The 20,054-nt window shown below is 43.2% G+C and overlaps 1 protein-coding gene across 2 annotated transcripts in view; it reads left to right on the top strand.

Moving 5' to 3' along the window:
* Nucleotides 1-20,054, top strand: part of LOC115168614 (kelch domain-containing protein 8B) — a 147,526-nt gene that overhangs the window by 87,420 nt on the left and 40,052 nt on the right. For both annotated transcript variants that reach the window (XR_003870710.1, XM_029724065.1), the window contains exon 3: nt 2,750-2,974. Coding sequence is in view for 1 of the 2 variants with exons in the window: in XM_029724065.1 (XP_029579925.1) it covers nt 2,750-2,974 (225 nt within the window). In the remaining variant the exon portion in view is untranslated. The remainder of the gene's footprint in view (nt 1-2,749; nt 2,975-20,054) is intronic.

Genomic DNA, 20,054 nt, shown 5'->3' with positions numbered 1-20,054 from the left:
ATGATTTTAGGCAAAGCAGAATACAAAAAAATCCCAATATGAGGTAAACTCCCAGCAGAGCCCCAAGTCCAATGGGTTTATCCTCTGTCCTGTTGATGTTAATGTGTTGTTGTTCTCTGTATCCTCTGTCCTGTTGATGTTAATGTGTTGTTGTTCTCTGTATCCTCTGTCCTGTTGATGTTAATGTGTTGTTGTTCTCTGTATCCTCTGTCCTGTTGATGTTAATGTGTTGATGTTAATGTGTTGTTGTTCTCTGTATCCTCTGTCCTGTTGATGTTAATGTGTTGTTTTTCTATGTATCCTCTGTCCTGTTGATGTTAATGTGTTGATGTCTCTGTATCCTCTGTCCTGTTGATGTTAATGTGTTGTTGTTCTCTGTATCCTCTGTCCTGTTGATGTTAATGTGTTGTTGTCTCTGTATCCTCTGTCCTGTTGATGTTAATGTGTTGATGTTAATGTGTTGTTGTCTCTGTATCCTCTGTCCTGTTGATGTTAATGTGTTGTTGTCTCTGTATCCTCTGTCCTGTTGATGTTAATGTGTTGTTGTCTCTGTATCCTCTGTCCTGTTGATGTTAATGTGTTGATGTTCTCTGTATCCTCTGTCCTGTTGCTGTTAATGTGTTGATGTTAATGTGTTGATGTTCTCTGTATCCTCTGTCCTGTTGATGTTAATGTGTTGTTGTCTCTGTATCCTCTGTCCTGTTGATGTTAATGTGTTGATGTTAATGTGTTGATGTTAATGTGTTGTTGTCTCTGTATCCTCTGTCCTGTTGATGTTAATGTGTTGTTGTTCTCTGTATCCTCTGTCCTGTTGATGTTAATGTGTTGTTGTCTCTGTATCCTCTGTCCTGTTGATGTTAATGTGTTGTTGTTCTCTGTATCCTCTGTCCTGTTGATGTTAATGTGTTGATGTTAATGTGTTGTTGTCTCTGTATCCTCTGTCCTGTTGATGTTAATGTGTTGTTGTCTCTGTATCCTCTGTCCTGTTGATGTTAATGTGTTGTTGTCTCTGTATCCTCTGTCCTGTTGATGTTAATGTGTTGATGTTCTCTGTATCCTCTGTCCTGTTGATGTTAATGTGTTGTTGTTCTCTGTATCCTCTGTCCTGTTGATGTTAATGTGTTGATGTTAATGTGTTGTTGTCTCTGTATCCTCTGTCCTGTTGATGTTAATGTGTTGTTGTTCTCTGTATCCTCTGTCCTGTTGATGTTAATGTGTTGATGTTAATGTGTTGTTGTCTCTGTATCCTCTGTCCTGTTGATGTTAATGTGTTGTTGTTCTCTGTATCCTCTGTCCTGTTGATGTTAATGTGTTGTTGTTCTCTGTATCCTCTGTCCTGTTGATGTTAATGTGTTGATGTTAATGTGTTGTTGTCTCTGTATCCTCTGTCCTGTTGATGTTAATGTGTTGTTGTTCTCTGTATCCTCTGTCCTGTTGATGTTAATGTGTTGTTGTCTCTGTATCCTCTGTCCTGTTGATGTTAATGTGTTGTTGTCTCTGTATCCTCTGTCCTGTTGATGTTAATGTGTTGATGTTAATGTGTTGTTGTCTCTGTATCCTCTGTCCTGTTGATGTTAATGTGTTGTTGTTAATGTGTTGTTGTTCTCTGTATCCTCTGTCCTGTTGATGTTAATGTGTTGTTGTTCTCTGTATCCTCTGTCCTGTTGATGTTAATGTGTTGTTGTTAATGTGTTGTTGTTCTCTGTATCCTCTGTCCTGTTGATGTTAATGTGTTGTTGTTCTCTGTATCCACAGCCAGAATGATTTTACAGTGCATGGTGATCGAACAGGTTTCCTATTATATTTATCAGAGGTGTAGGTAGGGTGATGTCTGTGAATAAAAAATGTAAGTCATTATAGAGATGTTTAACAAAAGATGCACACGACAGTATTCATACCTTGGTTTTTGTGGTGAATGAAAAAACTGTTTTGATAATGGTTTTCATACACATACCTTGTCCATAATGTAGAGGCCTATGGGATATTCATTGAAGAGGTAAGGGAGAGGATGGTTCATGTGATCTGCATAACACCTTTACCTACTAACATACCTTTTTATGTCTCCTCATATACCTACAGACACAAAAGTGTGCAGTTCAGTCATCCCAATACAGCTAGCCTTTAACATATTATTATAGCCTACAGTACATAGTCTTACCTCTTTGTTGAATGATATCCATTGAGTTGTGTCCATTTTCTGTTTTAGAAAGATTTGCACAAATATGAATAGATAGATGGTGTCATCAGAAAACAATATCAATTTAGATCATACAAGGGACAAACCCTAAATTGAGGAGATCTTTACATTTTTCAGTTAAGTGCCTGTACCTGCTTTCAAATTCAAATCCAAATGTTTCAGATGGGCGGTTAGGTTCCTGCAAGAGCCCCCACCAACTAAGGAGGTTCCTCGATGAACCCCACCTCCTATGGGGTTCTTGGAAGAACATTTTTGGAGGCCATTTTCAGTGCCAACAACCCGAAGGTTCTTCAAAGATCTTTGAGGATCTTAGAAGAACCCTTGTTGAACCTCTAATTTTTAGATTGCCAACAATTAGTCCTTTTTTTATAAATGTTTCTCTCTCTTCACATCTCCTCTCATCCCTCCCACCCATTCTGACCTTTCATCTCTCCCTCTCTGTCATTCCCTCTCTCTCATGCCCTGCTGCCCACTCCCTTTGACCGTCTCTACCTCTTCTCCTTCCTTACCCTCCTCTCCTTCCACTCCTTCCTCTCCTCTCCTCCCTGGCAGGTGGGCGTCAGGGAAAGCTTCCTGTCACAGCCTTTGAGGCCTTTGACCTGGAAATGAAGAGTTGGACGCATCACCCCTGTATCCCCAGCCGCCGAGCCTTCGCCTGCTGTGCTGCCACCGAGCGGGGCTTCTTCAGCCTGGGAGGGCTCCAGCAGCCCTGCCCCCACAACTTCTACTCCAGACCTCACTTCGTCAGCACAGTGGAGGAGTACGACCCAGAACAGGGTGAGTCCCTTCAGTGCTACAGGTGCGCTACTCACATAATTAAATAAAACCCTGTATTGTTAACTTGTATTGTATCTCTATCAATACTCTCATTCAGTCAGTCCCACTATGGCTCCAATACTCTCATTCAGTCAGTCCCACTATGGCTCCAATACTCTCATTCAGTCAGTCCCACTATGGCTCCAATACTCTCATTCAGTCAGTCCCACTATGGCTCCAATACTCTCATTCAGTCAGTCCCACTATGGCTCCAATACTCTCATTCAGTCAGTCCCACTATGGCTCCAATACTCTCATTCAGTCAGTCCCACTATGGCTCCAATACTCTCATTCAGTCAGTCCCACTATAGCTCCAATACTCTCATTCAGTCAGTCCCACTATAGCTCCAATACTCTCATTCAGTCAGTCCCACTATAGCTCCAATACTCTCATTCAGTCAGTCCCACTATAGCTCCAATACTCTCATTCAGTCAGTCCCACTATAGCTCCAATACTCTCATTCAGTCAGTCCCACTATAGCTCCAATACTCTCATTCAGTCAGTCCCACTATAGCTCCAATACTCTCATTCAGTCAGTCCCACTATAGCTCCAATACTCTCATTCAGTCAGTCCCACTATAGCTCCAATACTCTCATTCAGTCAGTCCCACTATAGCTCCAATACTCTCATTCAGTCAGTCTCACTATAGCTCCAATACTCTCATTCAGTCAGTCCCACTATAGCTCCAATACTCTCATTCAGTCAGTCCCACTATAGCTCCAATACTCTCATTCAGTCAGTCCCACTATGGCTCCAATACTCTCATTCAGTCAGTCCCACTATGGCTCCAATACTCTCATTCAGTCAGTCTCACTATAGCTCCAATACTCTCATTCAGTCAGTCCCACTATAGCTCCAATACTCTCATTCAGTCAGTCCCACTATAGCTCCAATACTCTCATTCAGTCAGTCCCACTATAGCTCCAATACTCTCATTCAGTCAGTCCCACTATGGCTCCAATACTCTCATTCAGTCAGTCCCACTATGGCTCCAATACTCTCATTCAGTCAGTCCCACTATGGCTCCAATACTCTCATTCAGTCAGTCCCACTATGGCTCCAATACTCTCATTCAGTCAGTCCCACTATGGCTCCAATACTCTCATTCAGTCAGTCCCACTATGGCTCCAATACTCTCATTCAGTCAGTCCCCCTATAGCTCCAATACTCTCATTCAGTCAGTCCCACTATAGCTCCAATACTCTCATTCAGTCAGTCCCACTATAGCTCCAATACTCTCATTCAGTCAGTCCCACTATAGCTCCAATACTCTCATTCAGTCAGTCCCACTATAGCTCCAATACTCTCATTCAGTCAGTCCCACTATAGCTCCAATACTCTCATTCAGTCAGTCCCACTATGGCTCCAATACTCTCATTCAGTCAGTCCCACTATGGCTCCAATACTCTCATTCAGTCAGTCCCACTATAGCTCCAATACTCTCATTCAGTCTGTCCCACTATAGCTCCAATACTCTCATTCAGTCAGTCCCACTATAGCTCCAATACTCTCATTCAGTCTGTCCCACTATAGCTCCAATACTCTCATTCAGTCAGTCCCCCTATAGCTCCAAGACTCTCATTCAGTCAGTCTCACTATAGCTCCAATACTCTCATTCAGTCAGTCCCACTATAGCTCCAATACTCTCATTCAGTCAGTCCCCCTATAGCTCCAATACTCTCATTCAGTCAGTCCCACTGGTGAGCTGAACTCATTTGGCTCAACAAACTGTCTCCCCTTATAGAGCCATACATACATAATGTCCTCCATACAAGCCAACACCAACCCTATAGACTCAAACACGGCTCTTACACACTGTAACACATTTAGCTTAGCTTAGCATACATGACCAACCACCTTGATTCTGTCTTATGTAGCAAAATTTGAAATTGTGTATTTTACATTGGATAAAAGCAGACACAGAGCTACAAAATGGTTTATCACACACTGCATTTGAGGAACAACGGGAAAGTAATTCAGCTTTGAAATTTGATAAACTTGTAACCTCGCTTTTGAAGAAAATGGCCTTTGAATGTTTTGGATGGACAAGATGGCGCTGACAGAGATGGTTGCCTCGCTTCAGGTCCTTAGGAAACTATGCAGTTATTTGTTTTTTTTATGTATTATTTTCTGTATTATTTCTTACATTGTTAGCCCAGGAAATCTCAAGTGTTATTACATATAGCCGGGAAGACCTATTGGATATAAAAGCGATGACAACTTACCAACATTACGACCAGGAATACGACTTTCCCGAAGCGGATCCTTTGTTCGGACCTCCACCCTGGACACGGGATCTAATCCCAGAGGCCGACCCAAAACAACGAGGTCGCCGCAGGAGAGGCAGACGGAGCGGCCTACTGGTCAGACTCAGAAGGCGAGCTCACCATCCACCGCTCCCGAGCATATTACTCGCCAATATCCAATCTCTAGATAACAAGGTGGACGAAAATATGGCACGAGTTGCCTTCCAGAGAGACATCAGAGATTGTAACATTCTCTGTTTCATGGAAACATGGCTCACTCGGGATATGTTGTCAGAGTCGGTACAGCCACCCGGTTTCTTCATGCATCGCGTCGACAGAAACAAACATCTCTCTGGTAAGAAGAAGGGCGGGAGTGTATGCCTTATGATTAACGACTCATGGTGTAATCACAACAACATACAGGAACATAAGTCATTTTGTTCACATGACCTAGAATTCCTTACAATCACATGCCGACCGCATTATCTTCCAAGAGAATTATCTTTGATTATAGTCACAGCTGTGTATATCCCTCCCAAGCATATACCTCGTCGGCCCTGAAAGAACTTCGCTGGACTATGTAAATTGGAAACCATACATCCTGTTGCTGCATTTCTTGTAGACTGGGATTTTAACAAAGATAACCTGAGAATGTGACTTCCTAAATTCTGTCGGCATATCGAATGCACGACACGGGCTAATAGCATTCTGGATCATTGCTACTCTTAACTTCCGCGATGCATACAAAGCCCTCCCCCGCCCTGCCTTCGGGAAATCTGACCATGACTCCATTTTGTTGCTCTCAGCCTATAGACAGAAACTAAAACAGGAAACGCCCTTGCTCAGTTCTGTCCAATGCTGGTCTGACCAATCGGATTCCACGCTTCAGGATTGCTTCGATCACGTGGACTGGGATATGTTCCGGATAGCCTCAGACAACAACATTGATATTTACGCTGACTGTGAGCGAGTTTATTAGCAAGTGCATCGGAGATGACGTACCCACTGTGACTATTAAAATATTTCCTATTAAAACATATTCAATCAATCCCTATCCCAGTCTGTTGTCCCAACATTCTTCAAGATGGCCACCACTGTTCCTGTTCCTAAGAAAGCCAAGGTAACTGAACTAAATGACTGTTGCCCCGTTGCACTCACTTCTGTCATCATGAAGTGCTTCAAGAGACTATTCAAGGAGCATATCACCTCCACCCTATGTGATACCCTAGACCCACTCCAATTTTCTTACCGCCACAATATGTCCACTAACTATGCAATCGCCACCACACTGCACACTGCCATATCCCATCTGGACAAGAGGAATACCTATGTAAGAATGGTGTTCATTGACTACAGCTCAGCATTTAATACCACAGTACCCTCCAAACTCGTCATTAAGCTCGAGACCCTGGGCCTCGACCCCGCCCTGTGCAACTGGGTCCTGGACTTTCTGACGGGCAGCCCCCAGGTGGTGAAAGTAGGAAACAATATCTCCACCCCGCTGATCCTCAACACTGGGGCCCCACAAGGGTGCGTTCTCAGCCCTCTCCTGTGCTCCCTGTTCACCCATGACTACGTGGCCATGCACGCTTCCAACTCAATCATTAAGTTTGCAGACGACACTACTGTGGTAGGCTTGATTACCAGCAACGACGAGACGGCCTACAGGAAGGAGATGAGGGCCCTTGGAGTGTGGTGTCAGGAAAATAACCTCTCACTCAACGTCAACAAAACAAAGGAGATGATCGTGGACTTCAGGAAACAGAGGAGGGAGCAACCCCCCATCCACATCGACGGGACGTAGTGGAGAAGGTGGAAAGTTCCTCGGCGTACACATCACGGACAAACTGAAATGGTCCACCCACACAGACAGCGTGGTGAAGAAGGCACAACAGTAACAGCACCTCTTCAACCTCAGGAGGCTGAAGAAATGTCGCTTGTCACCTAAAACACTCACGCACAATCGAGAGCATCCTTTCGGGCTGTATCACCGCCTGGTACGGCAACTGCTCCGCCCTCGACCGCAAGGCTCTCCAGAGGGTGATGGGGTCTGCACAATGCATCACCGGGGGCAAACTACCTGCCCTCCAGGACACTTACAGCACCCAATGTCACAGGAAGGCCAAAAAGATCATCAAGGACAACAACCACCCGAGCCACTGCCTGTTCACCCCGCTATCTTCCAGAAGGTTAGGTCAGTACAGGCGCATCAAACTTGAGACTGAAAAACTGATTTTATCTCAAGGCGATCAGACTGTTAAACAGTCATCACTAACATAGAGAGGCTGCTGTCAACATACAGACTCAAGTCTCTGGCCACTTTAATAAATGGACTCAATAAAGGTATCACTAGTCACCTTAAATAACGGCACTTTAATAATCTTTACATATCCTACATTACTCATCTCGTATATGTATATACTGCTCTATACCATCTACTGCATCTTGCCTATGCCGCACGGCCATCGCTCATCCATATACAGGTATTTATATGTACATATTCTTATTCATCCCTTACATTTGTGTGTATAAGGTAGTTGTGAATTTTTTGGATTACTTGTTAGGTATTACTGCATTGGCGGAACTAGAAGCACAAGCATTTCGCTACACTCGCATTAACATCTGCTAACCATGTGTATGTGACAAATACAATTTGATTTGATTTGATACCTACTGGAGAGCTCTTCTTTGTCTACACCAATTCAGCATCGTTCAAACCCTCTTAAGCTTTAGTCCCAGCCATCTCTTTAAGGGTTGATCTGAGCGTTCTGTCCTAACAACAGCAATCAAGCACCCAAGCTAACTGGCTAACATTGGCTAGCTACTTCCAGACTCACCGACCATTTTACTCGCCCTAGCAGAGCTGGTTAGGCTGTTTTTATGTTATCCAGAACGTGTTGCTGGCAACAATTTATACTTTTTTTGCCAATGTTTACTGACACCGGCCATATTCAACCGGTGTTGAGCGTTCGTAAATTTGTCTGTTATTCTGCGCTCTGGCACACTCAGATGAGAGTGCTCTGAAATTGGAGTAGATAACCAGAACGAATTTACCAGCTACGTCTATCAACAGTTGTTGCAGTGACATTCTATTGAAATGGTGGAGTCTTTTGTTAAGACATGTAGCTAGCTAGCTAAACAATGAACAATAATCCCAACTCATGACGTTACTACCCTGCATGAGCTACCATTAGGCTATAACTAGCTAGCTAGTCTATCTTACCCGTATACATCATGGATGGATGCTTCTCCCTGTCACGGATGCCATGGTTGCCCTTAGTTTGAAGGTGTAATCTGGAGACAGGTGTTTTCTCCATCTCCTTAGCTATCATACTCTAATTCCACTGATTTCAAAACTCGGTCCTCCAGAAAGTGGAGAAGGCCACTTATACAGTTCTACTTAGCAAAATATTGTTTTAAATGCCGTGTTAGAAAGGATTACCTACACATACTGACCAGCTCATATTATACACAGAAGCGTGCTATATGGCAGACCAATCCGAACTCATCTCTCGGTATGTCCAGACCACTCATTAGCTCAGCCAATCATGGCTAGCGGGAAGGTTGCTGACTTTTTCTGTGGCTAAACCAACTAGGCTTGTAATTTAACAATTCTATTTTGTATTTACAGATGGCATACAAGTTTGTTATGAAGGCACATGAAAGTTCACATGTTCCAGAAGGCATTTCTGACAAAAACGAATTTTGCAAAAATTTTTTTTTTAAGTTTACGTTCAAATGGCTCTCCTGTGAAGTTGTGACCCGTGACATGCCTGGTTTCCTGAAACGAGTCCCATACGGTCTCCTAACACATTCATCCTCTCAGAAAACACTTCTGTATCTTCCCCATTGTTTTTGAAACCACATCGTTGTTTCAGGCCGGGGTGGGTTGGGTTGGGGGTTGTTGCTGATTCCCAGAGCCATGGAATAGGGTTCTAATCACATGTTTTCCTACTGCAGCTTACTGGTAGACTGATACAGATGAGGCATGGTTGCATTTAGTATTCCAGAGCTGTGCTGTGTATGATTCACCATCCATTTCTGGATTAAGCCCAGTGAGCATGAGCTACCTTTCACCTCGGGCTGTGTGTGTGTGTGTGTGTGTGTGTGTGTGTGTGTGTGTGTGTGTGTGTGTGTGTGTGTGTGTGTGTGTGTTTGTGTGTGTGTGTGTGTGTGTGTGTGTGTGTGTGTGTGTGTGTGTGTGTGTGTGTGCGTGTGCGTGTGCGTGTGCGTGTGTGCGTGTGCGTGCGTGCGTGCGTGTGCGTGCCATCTTGTGTGTGTGGGCATGTGTGGTCAGGGGAATCTTTTCCTCCATCCATATTAACAATACACTCTATAACTCCCCGCTGTGCCTGTCAGGTCTTGATAAAAGGCATTTTATACATAGTCTTTTCAGTTGCTGAAATCAAAAGCCAGATGAGTTTAATTTGGTTGGCTTTTTAAGATAATGATTTTTTTCTTCTGAAGAACAAAAGCATCCCAAGCTGTTCACGGTTAAGGAACCTGCTGTGTGTACTTTATGGGTGAGGGACTTTGTGGTTAGCATGTTATCTCTCTCCCACTCATTTCCTTTCCATTCATTGCGTTCCTGGACCCGGGGGTAAACTCAAGACACGGTGGCGAGGAGAAAGCCAATGGCCGGTAATAGATTAGCAGCACAAAAGCCCAGTTAAAGAACTGTATTTATATTCAATCTCCCTCAGACAGAGCCTTGTCAGATAGCCATGAACGTGTCAATTCCGATGCAGTATTTGATAAATGCTTCCTACAGCTGTCATAATGTGCAGTGTTCTGTTGGTTGTACACATTTGATGGAGTTTCATATTTGAATCCAATACATTAGGGCTGGGTTATAGTCTAATTTATATTAAGCAAAAGCGGTATGCAGCTTTTTATTTATTATTTTTTACATCCTCAAATGTTTTAAAAGCCAATTTGCATGTTAATGTTCCATCATAAAGATTCATGGCTGCACAAGGCAGAACAGCGTGCCTAGTTAATGGAAACTATTGTGCCCCCCTCTGTGTGTGTGTGTGTGTGTGTGTGTGTGTGTGTGTGTGTGTGTGTGTGTGTGTGTGTGTGTGTGTGTGTGTGTGTGTGTGTGTGTGTGTGAGAGAGAGACCCAGGCAGGCAAGCAGGCAGGCAACATCTTACGAGTTCCAACCCATCTTTGCTATTTAGTTTATCTTTACTATTATCACATTTGACCGCCAAGCACTTCCGGACATCAAATCGACAGGTACTGACCTCCATTTTGATTTCAAATCCGAATTCAACTCCGACTCATCTGTTACCTTTTTCATACCGCACCCCAGTCCTTTGTTTCAGGGGCTACAAAAATATTCAGGCGTCGACGCGATAGATGTGTCGGCATCCTGGTGAGATTTAGACAAAGAGAAAACCCGACCGGCACTCCTCTCCATTCTACAGGAAAATGTCCAGTCACTGGAGAATAAGATGGATGAGCTTTGTTCAAGAGTCTCCTATCAGACAGACTTGAAAAGTTGCAATATTATCTGCCTTGCAGAGAGGTGGCATGGAGGACTTTATGTACGTAGAACTCAGTGGTTTCTCTGTGCAGCGGCACGATCAGGCAAGTCCAAAAGGGGGAGTGTGCCTCTTCATAAACAACAACTGGCAGACCCTTTTATCTGCCAAGAGAGTTCTCTTCTGTAGTTATCGCGGTTGTCTACATCCCTCCACAAGCCAACACCACTTTGGCACTCAATGAACTGTAAGGGGTCATAAACAAACAAGAAACCACTCACCCAGAGTCAGTGTTCCTGGTGGGTGGAGACTTTAATGCGGGGAGACTTAACACCATTTTACCTCACTTTTACCAACACGTCTCCTGCGTCACTAGTAGTGTTAAGAACTCTAGACCACTTTTATTCTACCCGTAGAAACACATACAAGGTCCTCCCATTGGCAAATTTTACCAAGACTCTACTCTCCTGCTTCCTGTTTACAAACAAAAGCTCAAACAGGAAGTACTAATGACACGCTCAATACGGAAGTGGTCCAATGAAACAAGGCTACAAGACTGTTTTACTAGTACAGACTAGGATATGTTCCGGGATTCATCCGATAGCGTTGAGGAGTTTACCACATCAGTCACGGGCTTCATCAATAAGTGCATAGACAAAGTCGTCCCCACAGTCACTATAAGAACGTATCCAAACCAAAAACCATGGATTGCAGGCAATATCCCCACAGGGCAAAGGCTAGAGTAGGCCTGGGCAATTATTTAAAATATATTTTGCAGTCGCGGGCCAGAATCATTTTACAGGATTATACATCATGTCTATGACTGTGTTGACAGATATATCTACTGTAAATCACGTCCAGTTATGCTACTTATTTTACTGTTTTAACATGCACAGAAATAAACCACATCCATGTTCTCCTTTTGGGAGGTATTTTCATTATTAAACATGCAATGAACTACACAGAGGGAAAAGTACACTGCATTCAGCACCACGGACAGAACTCTTGTTAACTTGTATGCACAAAAACCCAAGAAAGAGAGAGAGCTCAACATTACATTTAAACTACTCAATCAGTGTGAGGACTGAAGTCTCTGATGGGCATTGACTAGAGCAGTGAAGTCAGGTATAGTTTCTGACGTCGCTATGGGCAGGATAGCTGATAGGTGAGAGTCAGTAAGAGATGATCTGTGCCTTGACTTGTTATATTTCATCACTGAAAATATCTGTTCACATACATAGGTTGACCCAAACAGTACAAACATCTTCTGAGCATGACTCCTAATCTTTAAAGTTTTGTTCATCGAGAGATGCATAGAACCTCGTCAGTGACATTGTTTTGAATAGTTCTCCAATCACTGCATCAGACTGAAGATCGATGAGCTCAAATTGCAGGTCAGTCGGAGCGTTATCCACATTGAAGGTGAACTCAGGTTGCAGGTCAGTCGGAGCATTATCCACATTGAAGGTGAACTCAGGTTGCAGGTCAGTCGGAGCGTTATCCACATTGAAGGTGAACTCAGGTTGCAGGTCAGTCGGAGCGTTATCCACATTGAAGGTGAACTCAGGTTGCAGGTCAGTCGGAGCGTTATCCACATTGAAGGTGAAAGGAGAGGAAACCAACAGCATGTCATTTTCCAACACTTTGAAAATCCTCAAAACGATGAGAAAACTCAGCGTTCAGAGCACGCAGCAGCGATGGATACTTCTCCCGCTGGTCATCTGATAGGGAACAGACTAGTGTAGGAAGGTGGGTGAGATTGTTCTCATCTGATAGGGAACAGACTAGTAGTGTTGGAAGGTGGGTGAGATTGTTCTCATCTGATAGGGAACAGACTAGTAGTGTTGGAAGGTGGGTGAGATTGTTCTCATCTGATAGGGAACAGACTAGTAGTGTTGGAAGGTGGGTGAGATTGTTCTCATCTGATAGGGAACAGACTAGTAGTGTTGGAAGGTGGGTGAGATTGTTCTCATCTGATAGGGAACAGACTAGTAGTGTTGGAAGGTGGGTGAGATTGTTCTCATCTGATAGGGAACAGACTAGTAGTGTTGGAAGGTGGGTGAGATTGTTCTCATCTGATAGGGAACAGACTAGTAGTGTTGGAAGGTGGGTGAGATTGTTCTCATCTGATAGGGAACAGACTAGTAGTGTCGGAAGGTGGGTGAGATTGTTCTCATCTGATAGGGAACAGACTAGTAGTGTCGGAAGGTGGGTGAGATTGTTCTCATCTGATAGGGAACAGACTAGTAGTGTCGGAAGGTGGGTGAGATTGTTCTCATCTGATAGGGAACAGACTAGTAGTGTTGGAAGGTGGGTGAGATTGTTGGCTTCTACTTGGCGGGTCAGGAGGAGTAATTTTCCCTTGAAGGCTTTGACAAGGCTGTACATCTGATGTCCAAAAAGGCCCTTCCCTTGTAGTTTGGAATTCAGTTCATTCATGAGGGCCATGATGTCCACGGTGAATGCAAAATCAGCCAACCATTCCTTTTATTGCAGATGAGGGAAATCCACATATTTTCCTTTCATTTGCAAAAACTCAGCAATCTCTGACTTCAGGTCCCACACCCTTTTAAACACCTTCCCCAAACTCAGCCATCTCACGTTTGTGTGGTAGGGGAGATCTGCATGACCCGACTCTGTCTCTCCGACTCTGTCTCTCTGTGGTTTAAAGATTTTGCTCTTATGAAGTGTGCCACTTTAGTGACTGTATCCACAACATGGCTCATTTCCAGAACACATTTCCAGAGCACCTCCTGATGAATAATGCAGTGCAGAAAAATAATTTTCTGATCTGGGTTCAGCTCAGCTACTTGATCTTGTATCCTTTTCAAAAGGCCAACATTTTTTCCTGTCAAGTTTGGGCACCCATCAGTGGTCACACTGGATAACTTTTCAAAACTCAGTCCCAGCTTTGCCACACACTTATTAACCTCCTCCAATAACTCTTTCCCTGTGGTTGTGCTCTTCATTGACTGCACTGAAGCAAGCCTCTCTGTAATTTCAAAGTCTAGGGTTATGCCTTGTAGGAATATCAACAACTGCGCTGTGTAACCCAGGGCCAAGGAGAAATAGGGGAAATCCTTTACCTTTTCTTTCAGCTGTTGTTCCATATTCTCTGCGATGTCCTCAACATGCCTTATCACTGTTCGTCTTGACAGGGAAACATTTTCAAACAGCAATTTCTTGTCAGGGCAAAGTATTGCTGCAGAGTCAATTAAACATTATTTAATGAATTCACCCTCAGCGAATGGCTTACTATGTTTAGCAATTTTGTGGGACAGTACATAGCTAACTCTCACAATTCCGTCATTTGCTGAATGCATTTCTGTGAAAAGTCCTTGCTGCTTTTGCAACTGTAATACAAAATTCATAAGGCACTCGCACTTCTGAGCAATCTTTTTGCAGGTACATGGTAACAGTTGAACAAGATGAAGGAAAAAGGAAACCGCACACTGCTCTTGATAGTATCACTGATATTTAATAAGCTTTACGTATTGGCGTCAGAGCTTTTGTGAATTTTTTTAAATCAGCACCCCTATGTAGACCTGGCCCCACCCACATCCGTTCCACGCATGGAAAGGGGTTGGAGGCCAAGGAAAAATAAAGTGCTACCAAACATAACAATATGCCTTTCACAAACACCACAAAAGTGTATAAATAAGACGCATTAAACACGTCCATAAAACCACCATGAGGACACAGCAAGCCTTCATCAATCATTGGGCACTTCGCACGAAAAACATCACAGTAATCTTAAATAGGCACATAATTAATGTTCTCATTCACAACATAACATACATAGGCATTTCATCATTAAGTCCTTTAGGAAATAATGTCTGGAGGGTGAAAATCCAAAAACATTCTCTTTTACTCAGAGTATTATTAATATCACCTCCCCTGTCTGATATCTTGACCTTCTCTATACCACAAAATCTAAAGGTAGAAATGTCATGTTTTAGGTCATTAAAATGTACTGCGACTGGATAATCCCTGTCGTTTCGCCTGATTGAACTTTTATGTTCACTAATTCTCTGTTTGAGAGAGCGTGAGGCAACTGTGAAAGCAACTCTTTCGATGCACTTGCCCTCTGCTCAGAAGACATTCCTATATTTCTCTGTATGCTCCGTCTGGAAGTGTCGGGACAAGTTGTAGTCTTTCAAGACAGCGATGCCCTCTTTGCACACTAAGCACAAAGCTTTCCCTGATACCTCAATAAATACATATTTTGATGTCCAGTCTTGCTGGAACACCCTACATTCATTGTCTACTTTCCTTATCTTTGAAATCTTTGAAAAACACATTTTTGCGCAATTTCTAGATAGCTACTATTTGTAACTGTGCTGTGTGTTAAATCATTACACAAAGACGAGTATTCATTGGGCTTTTAATTTGAATAACAAATACGTTTTTCAAAACTTTACTATCGCAAATTCTTTATGTGATCTGAGCATGATTCCGCGGGCCGTATTGAATCAGGTCGCGGGCCTGGGTTAGAGGTACCACTTGCAAGGAACGGGACATGAATATGGATGCATACAAGAAAGCCTGCTATGACCTCCAACGAGACATAAGACATACAGGAGGAAAGTGGAATCCTATTACACCGGCTCCAACGCTCAGCGGATGTGGCAGGGTTTGCAGACGATAACAGATTACAAAGTGAAACCCAGCCGTGAGATGCCCAGTGATGCAGAACTCCCAAACTTTTACGCTCGCTTCAGGAATACAACACTGAGTCTTGCTTGAAAGCCCCTGTTGTTCCAGATGACTGTGTGATCTCGCTGTCCATGGCCGTTATGAGTAAAACTTTTAAACACGTTAACACTCGCAAGGCCGACAGATTGAATACCAGGGCCCATTCTCAAAGCATGTGCAAACCAGCTGGCAAGTGTCTTCACACTGGTCTCTCCCACCTGGACAAGAAGGGAAATAACTATGTGAGAAGGTTGTTCATAGGATACACCATAGTCCACTCCCCTCCAAGCTCATCGCTAAGCTGTGGACCCTGGGACTGAACACCTCCCTTTGCAACTGGATCCTGGACACCCTAACAGGCCGGCCCCAGGTGGTGAGGGTCCAGTAGGTAACAACCCCTTCGCCATGCTGGCCCTCAACACGGGGGGGGGGGCCTCAGGTGTGTGTGCTTAGTCCCCTTCTGTACTCCCTGTTCACCCACGACTGTGTGGCCACGCACGACTCCAACACCATTATCAAGTTTGCTAACGACACGACGATGTTAGGGCTGATCTCCGACAGCGATGAGATGGCCTACAGGGAGGTCAGAGACTTAGCAGTGTGGCGCCAGGACAACACCCTCTCCCTCAACATCAGTAAGACCAAGGAGCTGATCGTGGATTACAGGAAAAAGAGGGGAGAGCACCATCCCATCCACATCAACATCCTAATAAAAAAATAATATCCTTGGATCCTCAAAAAGTTTTACAGCTGCACCATTGAGAGCATCTTGACTGGCTGCATCACCGTTTGGTATGGCAAATGCACCGCCCTCGATATGAGAGGGAGAGAGAGAGAGAGAAGCCTGGAGATAATACTGTATTATGGACAATAATTACCAGCGCAGAGTTTACAGGCCATGTCCTCAATTACACATCTCTATGCTCTTATCTGCCCATTTACTAGTGTGTAGCACTGGCTTGTAAATGCACTGAGCTGAGGAAACCTGTGTGGGTTTGTTAGTGGGTGAGAGCATGTGAGTCTGAATTTAAAAGGGTGTGTGCGCTGTGGAGACTTATCCCACCACTCTGGCTCTTACCATAAGCCCCCTGACCTACACACTGTTTACCTCAAGCAATACTGACTATCGACCATGTGCTTAAACTGAGTATTTCATGTATTCATGGATATCATAAAGTACTGTTGAACGGAAAGGTTTGACAAAGCTGAAATGAAAAAGGGAAAAGGTTTTCTTTCTTGTCTTCTAGTGTTCATGTCTTTTTAAATGTTCTTTGAGTTGAAATGACATCTGGAGTAGTACACCATCTAATTTCCATGGAATGAGTTGAAATGACATCTGGAGTAGTACACCATCTAATTTCCATGGAATGAATTGAAATGACATCTGGAGTAGTACACCATCTAATTTCCATGGAATGAATTGAAATGACATCTGGAGTAGTACACCATCTAGTTTCTATGGAATGAGTTGAAATGGCATCTGGACTAGTAAACCATATAGTTTCTATGGAATGAGTTGAAATGGCATCTGGACTAGTACACCATCTAGTTTCTATGGAATGAGTTGAAATGACATCTGGACTAGTACACCATCTAGTTTCTATGGAATGAGTTGAATTGACATCTGGAGTAGTACGCCATCTAGTTTCCATGGAATGAGTCAGAGTGGTTTGAGGTAACATGCCTCTCAGCAATATGCCTGGGAACAGGAAGCCAATTGACTCAGTGCCTGGGAACAGGAAGCCATTTGACCCAGTGCTCTATAGCTATTATGCTCCCATTTGATTTCCCATGTGCTGTACTGTTTAATGGTATTAGCTAAATGATCATCTCAAAAGTTCCCATGGAGGAGTTTATATTCAAGACTCAATATTAAGATCCTAGTATTCTCCTTTAAGCAATCCCCGTGCGCTATTTAGAGAGCCATAATGATGGTTGGTTTGTGGAGGATGAGTTCTTCTTCTCTCACAGTGTTTGACACTTCCCTTTCCTCCACTGTTGTTAGGGAGAGGTACTGCCAAACTCATGGCTGTTGGCTAATTGATGTATCAATCATTTTTTTACCAGAGTAGCTGAATACACTGCACGTCCTCTTTCTCCCACTCAATATCATGACCTCTCGGTATCTGTTTCTTTCCCATTCTGTTTGTATTTGCCTCCCTCACTCCATAAATTGATTCCATTGTTGTTTCTCTCTTTGTTGATCTCTTTGTTTCTCTCTCTCAATTCAAGGGGATTTGTTGCCATGGGAAACATATGTTTACATTGCCAAAGCAAGTGAAATACATAATAAACAAAAGTGAAATAAACGATACAAAAATTAACAGTAAACATTACACTCACAAAAGTTACAATGTCATTTTATGTCTAGATTACAGTGGTGTAACGATGTGCAAATAGTTATTAAACTACAAAAGCGAAAATAAATAAACATAAATATAGGTTGTATTTACAATGGTGTTCTTTACTGGTTGACCTTTTCTTGTGGCAACAGGTCACAAATATTGCTGCTTTGTTGGCACACTGTGGTATTTCACCAATAGATATGGGATTTTATCAAAATTGGGTTTGTTTTGGAATTCTTTGGGGGTCTGTGTAATCTGAGGGAAATATGTGTCTCTAATATGGTCATACATTTGGCAGGAGGTTAGGAAGTGCAGCTCAGTTTCCAACTCATTTTGTGGACAGTGTGCACATAGCCTGTCTTCTCTTGAGAGCCAGGTCTGCCTACGGCAGCCTTTCTCAATAGCAAGGCTATGCTCACTGAGTAGGTACAAGCTTTCCTTAAGTTTGGGTCAGTCACAGTGGTCAGGTATTCTGCCACTGTGTACTCTCTGTTTAGGGCCAAATAGCACTCTAGTTTGCTCTGTTTTTTGTTGTTGATTCTTTGTTGATTCTCTCTCCCCACCCCCTCTCACTCTCTCTCTCTCATTGATTATCAAGCTGTTAATATGATTAGGGTAGGCCATGAGTGGGGGAATGACAGTGGCCCTTTGGTGCCAGCTGAGGGCTTAAAGGCCTGCAAAGACCCTAGGGAGCAAATGTTACTATGTCCTTAGAGAACAATCCTTACTATGTCCCTAGAGAACAAACCTTACTATGTCCCTAGAGAACAATCCTTACTATGTCCCTAGAGAACAAACCTTACTATGTCCCTAGAGAACAATCCTTACTATGTCCCTAGAGAACAATCCTTACTATGTCACTAGAGAACAAACCTTACTATGTCCCTAGAGAACAATCCTTACTATGTCCCTAGAGAACAATCCTTACCATGTCCCTAGAGAACAATCCTTACTATGTCTCTAGAGAACAAACCTTACTATGTCACTAGAGAACAAACCTTACCATGCCACTAGAGAACAAACCTTACTATGTCTCTAGAGAACAAACCTTACTATGTCACTAGAGAACAAACCTTACTATGCCACTAGAGAACAAACCTTACTATGTCACTAGAGAACAAACCTTACTATGTCACTAGAGAACAAACCTTACTATGTCCCTAGAGAACAAACCTTACTATGTCCCTAGAGAACAAACCTTACTATGTCCCTAGAGAACAATCCTTACTATGTCTCTAGAGAACAAACCTTACTATGTCACTAGAGAACAAACCTTACTATGTCACTAGAGAACAAACCTTACTATGTCCCTAGAGAACAAACCTTACTATGTCCCTAGAGAACAAACCTTACTATGTCCCTAGAGAACAAACCTAACTATGTCACTAGAGAACAAACCTTACTAAAGGTTATTAGACAAAAGTGGTGCACTATATAGGGAGTAGGGTGCTATTTGTGATGCGGACAAGGTCTTTCTGTTTAATAAGAGACCAGTCTCCTTCCTATCGATCACAGTCTTCCTCAAAGTTCCCATTTACTCAAAAAGTTCCTTTGGAACAGAATTGCGCCAGAGTAGATGGCTGCCGTTTTACGGACCCGTAACCAATTGTGCTGTTGTATGTGTGTTTTCGTGTTATTTGTAACGCATTTTGTACATAATGTTTCTGCCACTGTCACTTATGACCGAAAAGAGCTTCTAGATATTAGGACAGCGATTACACACCTCGTATTGAAGGAAGATTTTTTTCCTTTAACGAGTCTGACGCGAGGGATTTACTCCAGACACCCGACAAGGCCCTCATCCCCTTCATTCGCAGGAGAAAGAGACGGAGATATTGGGGACGAAGGTCGGGGTGCCTCGTAAGGATCCGGCGGCAAGTGGGTAATCTACCTTTGTCATCGGTCCTATTAGCCAACGTACAATCATTGGAAAATAAAATAGACAAGCTACGAGAACGTATATCCTACCAACGGGACATTAAAAACTGTATTAAGTTTCCCCGAGTCATGGCTGAACGACGACATGAATAACATATAGCTGGCAGGTTATACACTGTATTAGCAGGATAGAACAGAAGCCTCTGGTAAGACAAGGGGTGGCGGTCTATGTATTTTTGTAACCAACAGCTGGTGCACGATATCTAAGGAAGTAACTCATGAAAAGCTGTACCACACTATTTACAAAGAGAGTTTTCATCTATATTCTTCACAGCTGTCGATTTCCCACCACTAACCGATGCTGGCACTAAGACCGCACTCAATGAGC

Source organism: Salmo trutta, chromosome 30, assembly GCF_901001165.1.
Source record: "Salmo trutta chromosome 30, fSalTru1.1, whole genome shotgun sequence".
In the NCBI taxonomy this organism is placed as follows: Eukaryota; Metazoa; Chordata; class Actinopteri; order Salmoniformes; family Salmonidae; genus Salmo; species Salmo trutta.
Note: the sequence above shows the minus strand (reverse complement) of the source record. Positions and strands in the feature narration are given on the sequence as shown.